Source organism: Staurois parvus, unplaced genomic scaffold (genome assembly GCF_062004578.1).
Source record: "Staurois parvus isolate SC_StPar_1 unplaced genomic scaffold, SC_StPar_1.0 ptg000493l, whole genome shotgun sequence".
In the NCBI taxonomy this organism is placed as follows: Eukaryota; Metazoa; Chordata; class Amphibia; order Anura; family Ranidae; genus Staurois; species Staurois parvus.
In genome coordinates, this window is record NW_028318289.1 from 1247546 (window position 1) to 1266345 (window position 18800).

Consider the following 18800-nt stretch of genomic DNA (forward strand, 5'->3'; position numbering starts at 1 on the left):
TCATGTCAGAGACAGAAAGAGGTGCTTCGACACTGGAGGCTCTGTGTCAGCAGATTGCAGCCCTCAGCTGTGAAGAACTTGCAGAATGGGTACTTTTAGTAAGACGGTCATCTGACCAAAACCTGCCTGCAACCATCCAGCCAGAGATCACCACAAGTAGTCTCCAGCAGGCGACCCATACTTCCTTGAGCCCTTTACTTCCTGTCATCATCTCCAGGGGTATTTCAAGGAAGCCCTCTCATCACTTTGGTCTCCAACCAGGTGCGTGACAGTATCAACCAGCCATCATATCAGAGTCCGAAAGAAGTGCTTCACTGCTGGAGACCTTGTGTCAGCAAGCTGTAAAGAACCTGAAGGATGTCTACTCCCAGTTAGAAAGTTGCCTACATACTCTCTCTACTTCTGTCAACTCATCTGCCCACAACCCGCTAGCTGCTTCCTCCATGATGGTCTGCCCTCCTAAAGAGCATCCAGCTGCCACCTCAACTGTTGTGTTGCCTCCTCTGGAGTCCATAGTCCCTACCACTGAACTCTTTTCAGGAGACCAATGTAAATTCAGGTTTTAAGAATGCTTGTGAGCTATATTTTGTCTTGCAACCAGAGACGTTCTCACTTGAGACTGTAAAAGTAGGGTTCTGGATATTAATAATTCTAGATAATAACACCAGAGAATGTTTATCCAGGGAATATCCAAATTATTCTTGCAGGATCAGGAAAAATTCTTTCCCCTGCTGAAGCAAATTATGCCATGCTTTATAGGGGGATTTTGCCTTCCTCTAGACCAACTGTGGGTATAGGATGTTGTATATGGAGGTTTTCTCTTTTTTATTATTTTTCTATTGGTTGAACTAGTTAGACTTTTTGTGTTTTTCTCTACCTAGAAGACAAAAAATTGTGTGTGAAAGTAACACAAAGACACTTTTTCTCCTGCCTCAAACAGCTAAAGAGAACATTTCTACTATTCCTACCGTATATCTCATATAATATTAAAAAGTTACAAAGATTGACGTGCTTAAAATTCCATTAGCTACTTGGCTTTATGTAGAGGGGAGCAAGAAAATGATTTTAGTAAATCATTTATTTTTTCCACACTGCAAAATTTCTCCTTTGATGGCTAATCAGATCAAAAGTACCCAACAAGCTAAAAAGCAGAGTCTTCTAATATTGCAGCAGCTCAGAAACCAGGTTGTGTTGTAGGGAATAAAAGGTTGAACCTGCGGGATTAGGATTTTGATGGGCCTTTTCTGGGAATGAATACAATAAGAACACATAAATGTTTTATTAAAATATATTAATTATGAAAACAAATTAAATTAAATAGAGAGAGGGGAGCGGGGGGTGAGAGATTGGAGGTGAGAGAAAGAGGGGGGGGATAAAAGACAGGAGAGAGAGAGAGGGTTCCTCTGGGTAGCTTAAGCTGAGTAGTAATGTGGTGCATGTAGCGTGCAACGGCAAACTGTGGGTGGGTCCACAATGCGGTAAGAGTTGGAGGGGCTTAAAGGGACATGGAATGTGTAATGTAAAATATAGTGTACATAGTGCAGGAGTGTGTAATGTACAATATAGTGTACTGTATATAGTGGAGTATGTAATGCACAATATAGTATACATAGTGTAGGAGTGTGCAATGCACAATCTATTGTATATAGTGCAGGAGTGTGTAATGTACAAGACAGTGTATATAGTGCAGGAGTGAGTAATGTACAATATAGTGTATATAGTGCAGGAGTTTGTAATGGACAATATAGTGTACAGTATATAGTGCAGGAGTGTGTAATGGACAATATAGTGTACATAGTGAAGGAGTGTGTAAAGTACAATATAGTGTATATAGTGCAGGAGTGTGTAATGTACAATATAGTGCAGGAGTGTGTAAAGTACAATATAGTGTATATAGCGCAGGAGTGTGTAATGTACAATATAGTGTATATAGTGCAGGGGTGTGTAATGTACAATATAGTGTATATAGCGCAGGAGTGTGTAAAGTACAATATAGTGTATATAGTGAAGGAGTGTGTAATGTACAATATAGTGCATTAGTGTGTAATGTACAATATAGTGCAGGAGTGTGTAATGTACAATATAGTGTATATAATGCAGGAGTGTGTAATGTAAAATATTATATATATATATATAGTAGTAGTGTGCAATGCACAGTATAGTGTATAGTTGAGTGTGCAATGCACTATATAGTGCAGGAGTGTGTAATGTACAATATAGTGTACATAGTGCAGGGGTGTGCAGTGCACAATATAGTGTATATTCTGTGAGTCACATAGAACATAGTTACCAACATTTCAAGAAAGCTCCAGGGACACCTTTTTTTGCTGTGCATTCAACAAGCCATTGTAGTATGTACTTTGTGTGTGGGACATTCAGTTCACTACAGAGGATATGATGGTATGTGTAGGAAAGAAGTATGGAGTGCATGCATAGATGAGTGATCAGGGTGCAGTACTGGCCAGTATATACAGGAATGAAGTGTGGAGGGTATGGTGGCGGTTAGTATGTACAGGAGAGGAATACATACTATAGTATATTATTGTGGTTAGTATGTAAACAAGAGGAGTGTGAAGTGTAGTAGAAATGTAGTTTGCACAGGAGAGGAGTGCGAGGTGCATGGCAGATGGTAGTTTATGCAGGAGAGGAGTGCGGAGTGTATGGCTGTGAGTAGTATGTGCAGGAAAGGAGTGTGAAGTATATGACGGTGAGTAGTTTGCACAGTAGAGTAGTGTGGAGTATATGGCAGTTAGTAGTTTGCACAGTAGAGGAGTGCGGAATATATGGCGGTGGGTGGTATGTACAGGATAGGAGTGTGGAGTTTATGGAGGTGGGTAGTATGTACAGGAGAGGGGTGTGTAGTGTACAGTGGTGGGTAGTATGTGCAGGAGAGGAGTACGGACTGTATGACGGTGGGTAGTATGTAGAGGAGAGGAGTGCAGAGTGTATGGTGGTTGGTAATATGTGCAGTAGAGGAGTGTGGAGTGTATGTCGGTTGGTAGTATGTACAGGAGAGGAGCGTACGGCGGTTGGTAGTATGTTCAGGAGAGGAATGCAGAGTGTATAGCGGTGGGTAGTATATGCAGGAGAGGAGTTCGGAGTGTATGGCAGTGGGTAGTATATGCAGGAGAGGAGTGCAGAGTGTATGGCAGTGGGTAGTATGTGAAGGAGAGGAGTACAGAGTATATGGAGGCGGGTAGTATGTGCAGTAGAGGAGTGCAGAATGTATGGTGGTGTGTAGTATGCAAAGAAGAGGAGTATGGAATGTGTGGCGATGGGTAGTATAAGCAGGAGAGGAGTTTACTCCACATGCCTCTTATCAGTGATTCCCCTGCAAACCTCCTCTTTGCTCATATTTGCATTCCAAAATGTAATCCCTTCTCTGTTACCTCTGGACATCTCCACCCACATCTGCTCACCTTAGCAGCACAGGCTGGTGGCAGGCTCAGTGGCAAGCAGGGCATGTTCACATCCTCAATGCCAGCAGGATTTAGCAGAGGTGATGGTGGACTGGGGCTCATAGGAGTTTGATATACCTATGAATGTGCCCATGATTTACATATCAATGCCTCCTGCCATCCACAATTTACATATCAATCATGGTCCTGTGCAGGGCTGAGAAGCATTAATGCTCATTGGGCTGGGCCTTTCTTAAGGCCACTGGGCCTGCCACCAGCTGCAGCTTCAATAGCCCTTATGCTAATCTGGCCTGCTGAGGGTCAAAGCCAGGCCGACAGTATGTGCTATCAAGCCTAAATTGTTTATGATAATCTAGTAAAACCATGACTTTTGTTGAAAGCCATACATTTAAAAAGAACACCACATAAACCAATTCTGAATGCATTCATGATTTATTTAAAAATCAGCATATAGTATATAAAGCGGTGGGAGATGTAGCTGAAAGCAGACAATCTAGAGATTTAGCGTCAGGAACCATCGAGATGGAGGTCAGAAGCTTTAGTAGATCGTTCACTCTTAGATGGTACAGACAAAGGCCAGTGAAGTGCAACAGTTGAAAGTATACCACAGACCATCTGAAAGACAAAACGGGACAGAGGTGTTAATCAAAATATATATGGTATGTGAACAGTTATTCTTAAAATAAACCCTTTCCCTACTATCTGAAACTAAAAAATAAATTTTTGTAGACAGTTGAACTTTAATGAATTCAAGACCAAATATTTTCAAGGAATTATAATGACTTCAGTGCCATATACGTAAGCCTCAGTGACCACGTTTCCTGCAAAACCCAGTAAGTCACTGTCTCACCTCCTGCTGTCCGAGCCATTTTATTTGACATTATACAGTGTCTGGTGCATGGGGATGCCTCAAACATTTGAAATTTTAAACTAGAATGGCCTTTCATTAAAAAAGTGCTACAGCACACATACAGTATATATGAGTGCATCTGTGCTTACAAGTGTCTTAGTCCCCCTACAGATTCCTGTTGATCCTTACAGTGAAGTCCACCTAATAAATTTTCCTATGATGCTTGGTAACAATGCTGCAATGCTCCTGAGTTCAGAGCTGAGTTATCACTCTCACGTAGGCTGTGTCTGGCAAAGGGAGCATAGGAGGTACAGATGGAGGATTTGGCTCAATCAGGAGAGGGAAAAGGATGTTTTCTGTTTATTTTAGAAGGTTTGTGCATCACATAATAACTTGATTTGGTACTGGTTTAGACTGTCATATTGAAGTCTTTCACTGTACTTTAACCACTTCACGTCCGGCCCATGTACATAAACGGACAGACGGGAGCAGTGCAGGAGCGGATGGCCATTTATAAACATCCTCTCGCATTCCCTGCCTGTGCGCGCTCCCTGGGATCACAGAGGTCACATACAGTGAGCAGTGATTGGTCACAGCTTGTCACATGGTGCAAGGCTGTTGTGAATAGCCTTGTACCATGTGACCTGTGTGATCATTCACAGATTTCACTATTAGTAAGCAATGATGTCAGAAGTGACATCTTGCTTACTACTATTCATGTGATCACTGATTGGCCAATCAGTGATCACATGATCGGGACCTCACACAGAGGTCACCGGATCGCGGTGCCGTGCGCTCTCAGGGAGCGCACACAGGCAGGGAATGTAGGAGGATGTTTATAAACGGCCACCTGCTCCTGCACTGCTCCCGTCCGGCCGTTTATGTACATGGGCTGGAGGGGAGCAGTGCAGGAGTGGGTGGCCGTTTATAAATTACTAATTTGGGTTATTTTTTTTTTTTTACTAAAAAGCTGAATACATTTTGGCCAAGATTTATGAAGAAAGATAATTTATTTGCAAAATTTTATAGGAACACTTTTTTTCAAAATGTTTGGATTTTCCATTTATATAGCAAAAAAATAAAAATCCCAGTGATGAATAAATGCCACCAAAATAAAGTTTTATCTGTCTCAAAAAAATGCTAAAAAATTCATATGGGTACAGTGTTGCATGACCGTGCAATTGTGTGATAGCACTGAAAGCTGAAAATTGGCCTGGACAGGAGGGGGGTGAAAGTGTCCGGACTTGAAGTGGTTAAATTTACATCAAGTATTCCTGAACTCCACTCGCTCTCTGATTCCAGCAGTAAATCCAGGTCTTCCAACACACTCCATTATGATAGGAATTTGCAATGAACACATTATCAATAATATAAAAATAGAATTTTGCAGCAAAACAGGGACTGCACCAGATAGGTTCTACAGTATAATGTAAAATACATGAAAGGCCTTTTTGGGTAGACTGTCCCAATCAAGAAGCTATAGAAGAATAAAGAAGTTCAATATTTTGCTGTTTTATTATATACTTTTAATGTTTTTTTTCTTACTTACTTGACAAATTCATGGCCACGCACCATGTTCCATGAGTTCGATACTGTCCCCAAGCAAAGTTAGTGTAGCACAGTCTGGTTCCACTAGCATTTATATAGGCACAAGACTGTTAAAGAAAAATAGATATTTACAGTATATTTGTTAGTGAGAAGATAGACATTATTCTTAAAGGTAATACCACTGTTAGCTATATTTCTTATAAATACCCCTCTGGTTCCAGAATCAATCCAGAATAACAGTCCAGTCATCTCAAAAGATCCTCCTACATTTCCTAACATGGAGCATCGTAGCTGCCTTCAATAAGTAGAAAACTGAACATGTTCTTAGAACAAAAAATTCTACTAGTGTACGGCCAGCTTAAGTGATCGCTATACACACACAACAGATCAAGACAAGAAAGTATTTTTTTCTTTAGACACTGAAGAAAAAAAAAAAAAAAGATTCCTAATTTACAAAAAGTTTGAAAAGTTGCCAGTAATTGAAGAAAAATGGACAAGGTGAGGGGAAATATCTATATGCAGAAATAGATAAACAGAATTATGAGGCAGAGAATCCTAAAGCACAACGAAACCCATTGCTTCAAAGGAGAAGTATGGCCAAAGCTCTAAAGTGCATTTAGTTCTGTGACCCAGATTCAGTTGACGGCAGGCTAAAGCCTGCTATCAGCTGATGTCAAAGAGCCAGTCAAGGCTCTGTGGGGATCTTAACAATATTGTTGGGATTTGCACAGATTCATAAGCTGCAGGAAGTTCAGCCTCTCAGCATGCGGACAGTGTCTTACCCCCTCCACAGCCCTGCACTTAAGTGAACTCTAGTGCCCAAGGTATGGAGCTCAATAATACAGTAAAATATGTGGATCATACCCTTCTGTTTACATTTGTTTTTCTGGTAGTTCCCTCAAAGCCTTTTGAAGTTGCTATGTAAATACAGACTTAGGAAAGTCAGCATCTGCAAGCCATAACAGTAATACCATATATGTGTTCTATAGAAAAGTTCTAGATAAATATTAAAATCTACAGTATTCAGTAATGTTGTGCCAGCCATGCATTCATGCCAGGCACATTGGTACTATCTTTTCCTTGATAATGTATAGCACCCAGCCACAAAAGTGCAGCCGATGAGCATCAATGCAGAACCATGGCCACTGGGATATCCTGTAGCTACGTTGTTCATTCATCACCCCACTCTGCTTTGGACTACACTGCAACATTCATCTGTATACCAAGATTGCATTAGATATCCTCCTGTGTTTTTAACTTTACGGTCCCACCAAGCCCACCAGGGGCCAACTGGAATAGGAGGCAGGGACATATGTGTCCTCTGGGTCAGTACTAACAGATCTGTTGGGTTTGTGGCCATTAGTAGAGATGCTTCACTATTCAAACATTGAAGAAAATTGGGAACCGCAATCAGTGGTACATACTGGGCATTATATACAGTTTAATTCTGTGATCACAGCATCCAGAGGAGGGAAGTCTTCCAGCACAACCTTCCTTTGTGGCTGTGAAATATCATGTGACTAAATGTTGAGAGTCACAAAAGAAGCTGTGATGATCGAAGATGTGAAAAGATTTCTCAGAAATCTGTCCCTACTAAAAAAGAACCACTTGGCTGTGTTTGCCATCAGGATCCCAATCCTCAGCCAAAATCTGCTCAATGTCACTAAATTGATAGCTAGGGCTGACACTATGATCGGATCAGTGCTGGGATAAGGTCATCCAGCACCCAGGGCAAAGATGTCAACCTGCATATTCATGATGTGCAAGCTTAGTGGACCCCATGCCTAGCAGTCACTCACTTGTCAAAATCACTGTGTAGCTCAGTTTTAACATTGGGCACATGCTTGTGTTGATGGATCTCTCCTCCACTCGTGGCTCTCTCCTGGACACTTCTGCGCTGTGTATGCAGGCTGTGTGCTCTCTCCCACTCATCCTTACTGCTAGTGCATACACCTGTGAACACCACTGCCTGCTTGTTAATACAGGAACACTGCACTGACAGGAAGGAGGAGGGGGAACAAGAACACAGCCCGCACCACCTCCCTGCTCTCTCTTCCTCTCCTTGCTGCTCCCAGCTCTGGGCTGACAGGAGTAGTGATTCCATTGTAACAAAAGGAAGGCACCCTCATTCCTACAGTAAACCATTGCGCCCAAGGCAGTTGGCGTTCCCACCCACTTACCCCTTGTCCTGGTTTTGGATCTGATGCCAAGTGTTGAACAAATTAGTTTGAAACCTTCAGTTAATCCTTTATTCAAAATTTAGTTGTATTTCTCCTGAAAATTTACGCTCACCCGCCACTTTATTAGGTACAGCTGTTCAATTGTTTGGTAACACAAATTGCTAAACAGCCAATCACATGGCAGCAACTCAAAGCATTTAGGCCTGAAGACATAGTGAAGATGACTTGCTGAAGTTCAAACCGAGCATCAGAATGGGGAAGAAAGGGGATTTAAGTGAGTTTGAACGTGGCATGGTTGTTGGTGCCAGACGGGCTGGTCTGAGTATTTCAAAAACTGCTGATCTACTGAGATTTTCATGCACAACCATCTCTAGGGTTTACAGAGAATGGTCCAAATAAGAGAAAATATCCAATCAGCATCAGTTATGTGGATGAAAATGCTTTGTTTCTGTCAGAGGTCAGAGAAGAATGGGCAGAATGGTTTGAGATGATGGAAAGGCAACAGTAACTCATGTTAAAATGGACCAAAATCTCTAAGGAATGTTTCTAACACTCTGTTAAATCTATGACATGAAGAATTAAGGCAGAAGAGGATCCAACCCGGTACTAGCAAGGTGTACCTAGTAAAGTGACCAGTGAGTGTAGAATTGTCCAGTCTGCTGAAAATAAAAAAAAAAAACAAACATCTTTCTTGTGTACATTTGTAAAATGTGTGATCAGACAAATCTACAAGTATTTAGGGCAATGAAGAGATCATTTAAGACCTAGTGATAAACCATATCATGTCAAAAGTAAAATGATGTAAAGGATCTGCTACAACCATACTGAGTCCTCAATATCCATCTTTAAACTGACCTTGAAGAAGCCAATAACTGCAAAAATGAAATAAAAACTTCAATATTTAGAATTTAATAACCATGTGGTTGTATTAAGGGTGTAATGCTGAATATGTTCAGATAATTTGATGAAAGCTCTTCACTAGGGAACCCTTAGGTCACAAGAAGGTATTTTAAGATACAGGAGGCAGGAACCTGATGAAGATTATTCTCTGCAAAAAATACTATATGCACACAAGGCTTAGTAACTATTTTTTAAAAACATATTAATCATTAAAAGTTGAGTTCTGCCTGTAGGTTGCCTTTGAGTGCTGAATTCATTCCTTGTATGTTTGGGATTTTAAATTTAAGAAGATAATGTTCATCTTTTCAAGTGTTTTAATTAGAAAGCCCTTTGACTCCTTTTGTACCTCTTCTCCATAACATAGATTATATGATCATACTATATACTAAAGGAAATGTCATTCCATCTCTGTCACTTACATTGGCGGGTTTCCACACACCGATCCATACATAATACTGGTTGGAACATGCTCTCTTAGCAAGACATCTAATCTGGTTATTGGCTCCTGCATTATAAACTGAACTCAGACACCCTCTGCGGCACTTGCAGGAATGCTATGGAAGAAGTGGAAAAGGATAATGAATATATAGCATTTCCTGCAAACAGCATTATTGAGGCACTCCTGCCAAAAAATAAAAAAAAAATAAAATTGTTAACAAGCAATTATACTCTATATGACCAAAAGTTTGAGGATACCTGACTATCACACCCAATATATGGCCAAAAGTATGAAAACACCCCTTTAAATAATTAAAGAGCTTGTAAAGTCTAAAGGGTTTTATGTTCATGCATTCTATGCATAAAGATAAAAAACCTTCTGTGTGCAACGTTCCCCACAGACCCCCATCACTCACTTGTGCAACCTCTTAATCCAGCGATGTGCACAGGAGCTTCAGCTGTCCTGGTCTCTCTCTCTCCTCATTAGCTGAGACACAGCAGGGGGAGCCATTCTCAATCACAGCCAGTGAGCCAATGAGGAGAGAGTGGGGTGGGGCCAAGCTGAGGTTCTATGTGTCTTAAGGATGCATAAAGTGGGGCTCTGGAGCGAGTATGCACCAGTGCCCCCTTAGCAAGTGACTTGCTATTGGGGGCACTGGTTAGAGGGGAGGAGCCAGGAGCCCCAGCAGGAGGAGAGAAAAAGAGAATTGGGGCTGCTCTGTGCAATGACTTTGCAAAGTAAGTATGATATTTTTTTTTTTTAACCTTTAATATCACTTTAAGATCAAGTGTTTCCAGTGAAGGGTACTAGTAATACTACAGCATTTTATTTTTTTCAGGTACTTATATAGCAGCATCAATTTACGCAGTGCTTTACATATATATTATACATTCACATCAGTCCCTAACCCTTAAGAGGTGTACAATCTAAGGCACCTAACTTACATTCATACATACACATACTAGGGCCAATTTAGACAGGATTCAATTAACCTACCAGCATGTCTTTGGAGTGTGGAAGGAAACCAGAGTACCTGGAGGAAACCCACGCAGGCACAGGGAGAACATGCAAACTCCAGGCAGGTGGTGCCGTGGCTAGAATTCAAACCAACGACCCTAGTACTGCAAGGCGGAAGTACAAATATATTTTAGGCAATTGTGTGCTTTCAACTTTGTAGCAACAATTTCAACATTACAGTGCACCTGTGCACAAAGCCAGCTCCATAAAGACACGATGATATGGCCAGGTTGGTGTAGAGAAACTTGAGGGCGCTGCACAGTACATAGTTACATAGTTAGTCTGGCTGAAAAAAGACAAAAAGACCATCCTGTTCAACCATTAAAAAAAAAGTTATAATCCTATACCCAGAGGAAGGCAAAAAAAAACACAGCAAAGCATGATCCAATTTGCTCCTGCAGGGAAAAAAATTCCTGCCTGATCCCCCGAGAGGCAATCGGATATTCCCTGGATCAACTTTACCTATAAATGTTAGTATCCAGTTATATTATGTGTGTCCAGAAAGAATCCAGGACTTTTTTTTAAGCAAACCACTGAGCTGACCAGAACCAACTCTTGAGGGAGTCTATTCCACAGTACCTTAAAATCAACCCTATGAAATGGTTCCGTGAAGAATTAAACTGCTAATGGAGAGCCAGATCTTCTCCTCCAACATCAATATTGACATCACAATATTCTTTTCCTGAATGGGCATAAGTTCCCACAGACACACCCCAAAATGCTGAGGGAAGTCTACCCCAAAAAGTGAAGTTTGTTGTAGCTGCAAAGAGGGGGACTATTGTACAGTATATAAATGTCCATGGTTTTGGAATGGGTCCATGTAGGTGTGATGGTCAAGTGTTCACAAACCTCTAAGGAGTGGCTAATACATTTTTGGAATCCCTTCTTAACAGGTGAACTCAGCATGATGTCTAGGGTTAAGTAGCAACATATTGTCAACACAGCCTATTTGCCTTTAGTAAATCAACCCCAATTCTGTAACCTCTTGGCGCCAGCCACACGCAAATGTGCGGCCTCCCGGCATGTGGGCCTTGACGCCGAGCGGCTGCACATTTGTGTGCAATTAAGAAAAACATATGTGCTGAGAGGGCTCCAAGCACACATGTCCGGTACTCACGGAAAGGTCCCTATCTCCTCTTTCCCGATCATGTGACCGCCGTGACAGCGAATCACGGTGGTCAAATGAACCCTAAAACCCTGCTCCGCCTCCCGGCTTCTGAAACTCTTAAAGGGCCGGGAGGTGCCGGCGCCAGGGGGTTAAGCTGTTTTTGTTTGCAGCACACTCCTATATGATGTAGCATGCTCCTAGTTAACCCATATGAAAAAAAATATATTTGAAATATATTTTAAAAACATTCTTCCCAAATATATTGACATATATTTGAAATACTACAATTTTGGCCGTATACAATATATATACTGCATGTTGAAATGCGTTTTTATTACAAAATATATGAAAAATATTTTTAAAAATACATTTCGAATATAGACACTTCAGGTCCCGGTTTTGGCGGCGGTGCTCCGAGACTCCTTACCATCTACAGCACCTGAGACCTCCTTCACCATCCACAGTGGCCACTCACCCAATCAGATGGATCCCTGCAGGACACGGATGATGGCTTCAGACATTACCTTACTGATGAGCTTTTTGGCTACTTCATCATTGTGAGTTTTTATTATTTGTGGCTTATTAAAACTACTAAATACTGCACTTAGAAGGCTCCTCTTTTCTTTTTTCTCTCTACATTATGCTCATAAAGTTGGCTTACTCTGGGATGGCTGCCACATAAGCTGTTATATAGCTACAGACTTTTTGGATTTATGGACTTTGTGTACGTTTGTTCTGATATTCACTGGATACGAGCTATTAATAAGAGTTTTTCATATTGTTCCCACCTATCTATTACATATTGTTCTGTGTTTAATAAAAATTGAAGGGAAAAATTATCTTTGTTAAGATTTTCACTAACCTGAGCCCACGCAAAGGATGTGGGGCTGTTGAAAGCTTGATAATGACAGGTACTTTTGTCTGGACAAACGTCACCAAACTTTTTATTTACTTCTACAGAGACATTGTGGGATTTCCCCAACTGGCAGTCATTAAAATCGAATGTCTCCAGGGTATCAGGCATGTCACAGTAATTCTGTTGGCCATTTGGATCATCTATTTCATCTTGAGGCATCGAGTCATCTTGAGAGCGATCATCTTTTAAAAAAAAATACATTTAAAATGTTAAAATGGTTTACAAGTAAGACCAGAGCTACAACCCGAGCTACAACCCGAGTTAATCTCCCATTTATACAAATACATTTTAAGTGTGTACTTTTTAAAGATGAAATACATTTACTAAAATATGATGCTAACCAGTTGCCGACTACCCCATAGCAAATATACTGCTACAGGGCTGCCGAACTGTGCTAAACCACATATATGAACATGATTCTGCATTTCCTGGTCATGGGCTCGCACATGCACCGCCAGTGTGCCGATTCTTCTGTAATTTGTCACAGCAGAAGCCGTACAGCGGGTGCTGGCGTTCATCCATTGGATCGTCGATCATCTAGGGCAGCCTTTCTCAACCAGGGTGCATTGCGGTTTCTTCAGGGGTGCCTTGGAAAAATGTCTAAACATTACCCAAAACTTGTATACAAGTCAGCAGATGGAACAGGCCTGCCTTTTAGATACAGAAACCCACAGGTTTTCATTGTGCACCATTACTGCCTTCTAGCCGCCGGCATCCTGACAACTAAAGACATCATCAGTTGATAAGGAGGATGTCAGCTGTCTGCAGAGCATCCTGGTTTGACCCTCCCCTGCCCCTCTCCATCAGTGCTGGGGTCACATTAGCTGAGTGATGGAGTAAAACCAAGGGAGAAGAGAAACATTGGAATACTAGTCAGCACCAGTGTGAAAAAGTGTATTTGCTATGGAAGAATAAATCAACTCTACTGTTGGGTGTCCTACATGTGTGGATATTGCTGCATTATATCAAACTATTAGAATAATTTTTCACATTTTAGAATGGGGTGTCTCAAGACTGTCCATAATTTTAAAGGGTGCCTCGGGACTGTACATAATTTTAAAGGTTGGGTGCCTTGACTGAAAAAAGGTTGAGAAACATTGGTCTAGGAGACTGACAGAACACAGCTCTGTCCATGGAAACACGGCAGAGCTGTGTCCTGTCAGCAGCAATGTGCTGGATGTTCTTTCCATGCAGAGCAGGGAATAGAATCCAACACATTACCTAGTAAAAGCAGCACACACAGTACACATAACTATTAGCTAGACACATTGTTAACCCCTTGATCACCCTAGATGTTTAACTCCTTCCCAGTCTGTTTCTTTAGTACAGTCAGGGCCATGGATTAGGGGGTACCACCAGTCTTCCCATACAGGGCCCAGGCCAGTAGGGGGGCCCAGGCAGCTGGGTGACTCAGATGTGGGCAGTGAGGGCAATCTGTACATTGGTGTGTGTGGGGGGGGCGGAAATTACTGGAACCAATCCCCTGTATGGCCCTCTCTACAGCAGTTGAAAAATGGCTTTTTCTCCTCTCCCTCCTTCTAGCTTTCAGCCACTTCAGAGAGAGCCATACAAGGGAGCAGTTCCAGTATTTGCCCCCCTCCCCCTGCCGCATCCATCTCCCTCCCTATGCACCATACATTTTCCCCTATTGCCCAGGCCTCCTTGTGTGCCCCCATCCCCACAGTGCTGCCGGCTTCCCTCCTCTCCTCCCCACCGGCAGTTGCAAGCACACAATAGGATCCTTCAGGATGTAGACTGGGGGAAGGGGCCGGTAAATATGTCACATTTACCAGTCCCTTTCTTTTGTGAATGAATGCAATGAGTGATCAGTACCGATCATAACTATGCTCATTAATAACTGAAGCATAGTAAACTGTTTTTTTTCTTTGGCGGGAGGGGGGGGTGGCTATCAGGTTGGCTGTGTGGGGTCCCATGGTTTCTAACAGCAGCCCTGAGTACAGTGACAGTACATATTTTTAGCACTGATCACTGTATTAGTGTCACTGGTTCCCAACATCAGTTTTGTGTCGGATTGTCCGCAGCAATATTGCAGTCCCTGATCGCCACCATTAATAGTATAAAAACATATTTTTTTTAAATCCCAGTATATATACACCATAGTTTGTAGATGCTATAACTTTTGTGCAAACCAATCATACATATTGGCCTAAATTTATGAAGCAATTTGATTTTAAATTTTTTTTCTTATTGGATATGTTTTATAGCAGAAAGTAGAAAATTGTTTTTTTTCAAAATTTTTTTTTGTGTTTATAGCGCAAAAAGTAAAAAACCCAGTGGTGATAAAATACCACCAAAAAAATCTCTATTTATGGGGGAAAAAATTACATAAATTCCATTTACGTACAGCATTGCATGGCCTTGTATTTGTCAGGTAAAATAACGCAGCGCCGTATCGCAAAAAATAGCCTGGTCATGAAGGGGGGTAAATCTTCCGGAGGTTAAGTGCTTAAAAGCATGACATACTACTATATAGTGCTAGTAAAGTTACTAGATATATAGGGCCCCTGGTGCAGCCATTGACATCAAGAGAGAGCCACACATTATAGTCCTTGTTTATAATCTTACAAACTGTGAGAAACTGCCAGCATACTGAAGGAAATGGTTAATGTATTGCTACAGGAGATGGTCAGAGACAGCAAACATGTTCGGATAAACTTTAAGGTTAGGTTCACATCTGTGCGGGTGGTGCCACTGCGGAGCCGCACAAAAATCTGTGCAGCCGCACCACCCGCACAGAGGAATGCGGACCTGCAGGTGGGTGCCATTAGTTCCGCACTGGAAACCGCAACCATACTGGGAGCTGAGGTTCCTGTGCAGGCTGTGTTTTCAGAAGAAGTGCAGGGACTTCTTCCTTGTGTGTCCCGGGGCACGGGAGTCCATTAAAATGAATGGGCTCTCATGCACATGCAAAACGCGGCCCACACGGCCGCATATATGTGAACCAGGGGTAAGACCTGCAAACATGCTACTGATGTGGTTTGGGATATAAGACATGGTGCAGGAGACCAAAATTGAGGACATGTTACTGGAGACTGTTAGAGATCTCTGCCATTACAGTCCCTTTACTTGTGCTCCCTACAGCCCCCTAAATTCCTGATGTCCAGTGGTGTATTTAGGTTTTGTGCTACCTTAGGCAACACAAAAATTGGATGCCCTCCCCCCTCCACGGTGGAGAGAGACTGACACCGACCAACAACACCCCTGCCCTATCCCCCCTACCCGAGAGAGCCTTCCATTAACACTCAACCCCCCCCAGCGAAAAAGAGAGAGACCTTCACAGCTCTGGACATCCCCAGGGATGACAGTCAGGGTCTGTGTACACCATCAAGCAGCCCGCAGCCTCTCTTGGATCACACCATGCCACATACATCCCTTTTTCCAGGGGGCAGTGCTGCACCCCTAAAAAATGCTGCCCTAGGCAAATACCTTATTTTCCTTGTGGTAAATACGCTCCTGCTGATATCACATTTGTTTCCTTTGAGTGGGATCCATTTTAGGGCCCGGTTCACACTGATGCGGTTCGGGAAACCGCATGTGATTTGGACAGGAATCACAATGCATTTCTGTTCAGATCACATGCGATTCTTTTGCAGTGCAATTTGAGCCATTCATTTTGTATGGCTCAAATCAGCCAGAGCACCCACAGGAGAGGTGCAAGACCCTTTTTTTTCCACACTGGAATTGGAGCGCATGGGTGTGAACACCCATGCAATCTGATTCATCCAATTGCTGTTGCTTTTGCGAAACATTAACGTAACATTGACATTCTCAATTGGCAGCGGTTCGAATGCGATTGTGATGCAGTGTGGGAAATGCACAGAAATCACTGCACATCAATGTGAACCGCCCCTTAAAGAATCAGAGGAAAAAAAATACATGAAAAGAGAATAGTGTTTGGAACAATATAGGAAAAAAAATCATAAAATATGAAAGTGAAGTATGAAGGCTTGAGTGTGAAGCCTGGGAGGGGGCCTACCTGAGATGGGAAGGAGGATCTCTCAGCCTCAACTGTCCTCTGGGAGAGGACAGCCTTGGAAGCCGGGAAGGAGCCAGCCCAGTATAAGGCCTTCAGGCAGCCACCAACCCACAAGCATACAGAAGAGGACTAAGTGAGTAATCCTGCACCCCCTTGGCCGGATAAGGGGAGAAGGCAGTCAGATGGCAAACCCAACTAGCTCCTCACACAGGACTGTTAATTATTACGTGGCAGTTTATGGGTCCCCTTACCCAGGGATTCCCTCAGTCAGCTGGGTGAAGAGGAGGATTTATCTGGGCTCTGAGGAGGTACACCAGAAGAGCTGGATAGCTCGCCAAGGAGAGACTGCTTGTCTATGGACTTTAGTTGCTAAGGAAATTTGTCCTCATGTTCACAGTTCCTTGGTTAACCCATACACCCCTCAACCTCATTCAAGTTCAATAAATACCCCTAATAAAATCACAAAAACAAGCTCAATTACTTTTTACTGTATCCAGAGTGCAAGTGTAGAAGAAAATGTGTGTTGCCTGGCTGTGCAGAACTATAGGGGAACTCAAAACTCAGCGACTCCTAAGAGAGTAGTGCTACACTGTGTGTCATTAGGGTCTCCTAAGCACTATTCATTGTGTTAATGCACCTACAATAACACAGTTCATTTCCATATACAAAGGTGTATTTGGAACAAAAATAAAAATACATCTTTTTTAGTAGAATAGAGGAAGGCTAAAAACCTTGTTAGCAATCTATTTCTGATTATTTTTTTAGCAAAGGTTATATATATAAACTTCAATTTTAAGGCAGCCCATTCAATGGGTTGAGCGTGCACCTCATTGCACTAAATATCAAACATTCACATTTCTCAAGCTGAGGGGTTCTAATCCTCTCCCATTTTTATAAAAATAAAAAATAATTCAACCAGCATTAAACAGTCATTAAGCAATAAAAGTTTAAAAACGTCTTCACTGAAAATTTCCTTTTTTGCCAACTAAATTCTAATACTGATATATTCGATTGTCAGCTCACCTGATTTCTGGGCATAGATGGTTCCCAACAAAAGGAGCAGCAGTAGATGATACATGTCTATACAGGAAAAAAAAAAGTTTGGTTACGTCAAAGTATGTAATATACTTTTCACAGAAGAAAATATGGAAATGTTTGGTTGACCCCAGAGACCAGTTTTTAATAAGAAAAGTCTAATGGGTCACTATGGGCATTGCCTCACATTTTCTACTCTTCTTAGGGTTTATTCTCTAGAAACTGAGTTTACCTTTTTGTTGATGATGGGCTGATGGGCTCTTTCTGCATCCAAATACTTCTTCATCTCTTGGACACCTCTATGCTCCTTTATATACATCAGTTTTAGGAAGTTGTAGTTTCATATGTTCAAAATTATATAATGTGATTGAAAAAAAGTGCAATAAATGATGCAAGGTGGTAAGATAATCTGCAAAAACAGACTTCATCAATTACACAATTACAACTGTCTTCATCGTATCAGTGGCTGTTGTGTTCTCCTTGTAGAGGCATTCTGGCATGGTGCCTATCACTGCCTTAAATCCTATCAGAAAATTGTATGTACCATTGTGGGCTTTCTTCAATAGTTCAACAATGTATTGATATTTATTTTGTGTGGACTTACCCTTAACATATTTCCAATTTTGGTAGATATTGGTAAGTTAAACCATTTGACAATTTATTTTATCTCTTGAGGACTTTATTGTTGAGATCTCTGAGCTGAGTTCCTTTATTTGTGCACCTGCTACATCCATTATGAGGGGCTTCCATCATGTCTGCTGGATTTTTATTTTCTTTATATTATAGAGAGGAAAACAAAAGGTGGTCAGAAACACCTCAAACTCCCAAGGTGACAGGAGATTTTTTAAAGTAATATAAGCACTCTAAGATTTCGGATTTCCAAATGGCTCTAGCTTAGGTGCACAGTTTGATTGGTCAATCATACGACAAATGAAGTTTGATGTTGTTAAATGTAAAGTTAAGTGTTAAAAACAAGATTACATTGTAGAAATATGCAGCAGCCGCCTTTATCAACCTTTTAAAAACAGGTTAGTACCTAAAATAACTTACAGTATTGAGGTCTCAGGGAACCCCTGCTAATCATTACCAAAACTACATCTTATGGTAAAGAAATGTAAATAGTAAGTGGAGATATAAGAATAAACAAAATAATACGGAATGTGGTGTATATAGCATATTTGACACTCATGGATATGCTGTACAACAAAATTATGGTTTGTAATCCTAATAAAACAAATTATATTATTAATAATAATAGCCAGAATTGTATTCCAACACTTCCTCAATTCCATCCCCGCAGTGGAGTCCATTGATAGTCCCCACATGGAGTCCTTACTTCTCCAAACCACTAGACCAGAACACCCACTCTCTGTGATATATGAATTGTTGTT

General features: G+C 41.5%; 1 protein-coding gene across 1 annotated transcript; it reads right to left on the bottom strand.

Annotated features, from left to right (window-relative positions):
- Positions 1-3832: 3832 nt before the first annotated feature.
- On the bottom strand, positions 3833-17725 carry LOC149452174 (bone marrow proteoglycan-like). Its single transcript, XM_089689706.1, has 6 exons — positions 17642-17725; positions 17398-17454; positions 12324-12559; positions 9317-9451; positions 5819-5924; positions 3833-4034 (listed from the first exon to the last, which is right to left on the bottom strand). The coding sequence occupies exons 2-6, from the start codon at positions 17450-17452 to the stop codon at positions 3976-3978; spliced, it is 591 nt and encodes a 196-aa protein (XP_089545832.1). The 5' UTR covers positions 17453-17454; positions 17642-17725; the 3' UTR covers positions 3833-3975.
- Positions 17726-18800: the final 1075 nt, after the last annotated feature.

What these genes read in the sequence shown, in the direction of transcription:
- LOC149452174 (XM_089689706.1), bottom strand. Translation starts at nt 17,452, where the DNA reads ATGTATCATCTACTGCTGCTCCTTTTGTTGGGAACCATCTATGCCCAG. An exon ending in CATCTATGCCCAGAAATCAG is followed by an intron (nt 12,560 to 17,397) that starts GTGAGCTGACAA and finishes TTTTTTTAAAAG; the next exon opens with ATGATCGCTCTCAAGATGAC. An exon ending in CATCCTTTGCGTGGGCTCAG is followed by an intron (nt 9,452 to 12,323) that starts GTTAGTGAAAAT and finishes CTTCTTCCATAG; the next exon opens with CATTCCTGCAAGTGCCGCAG.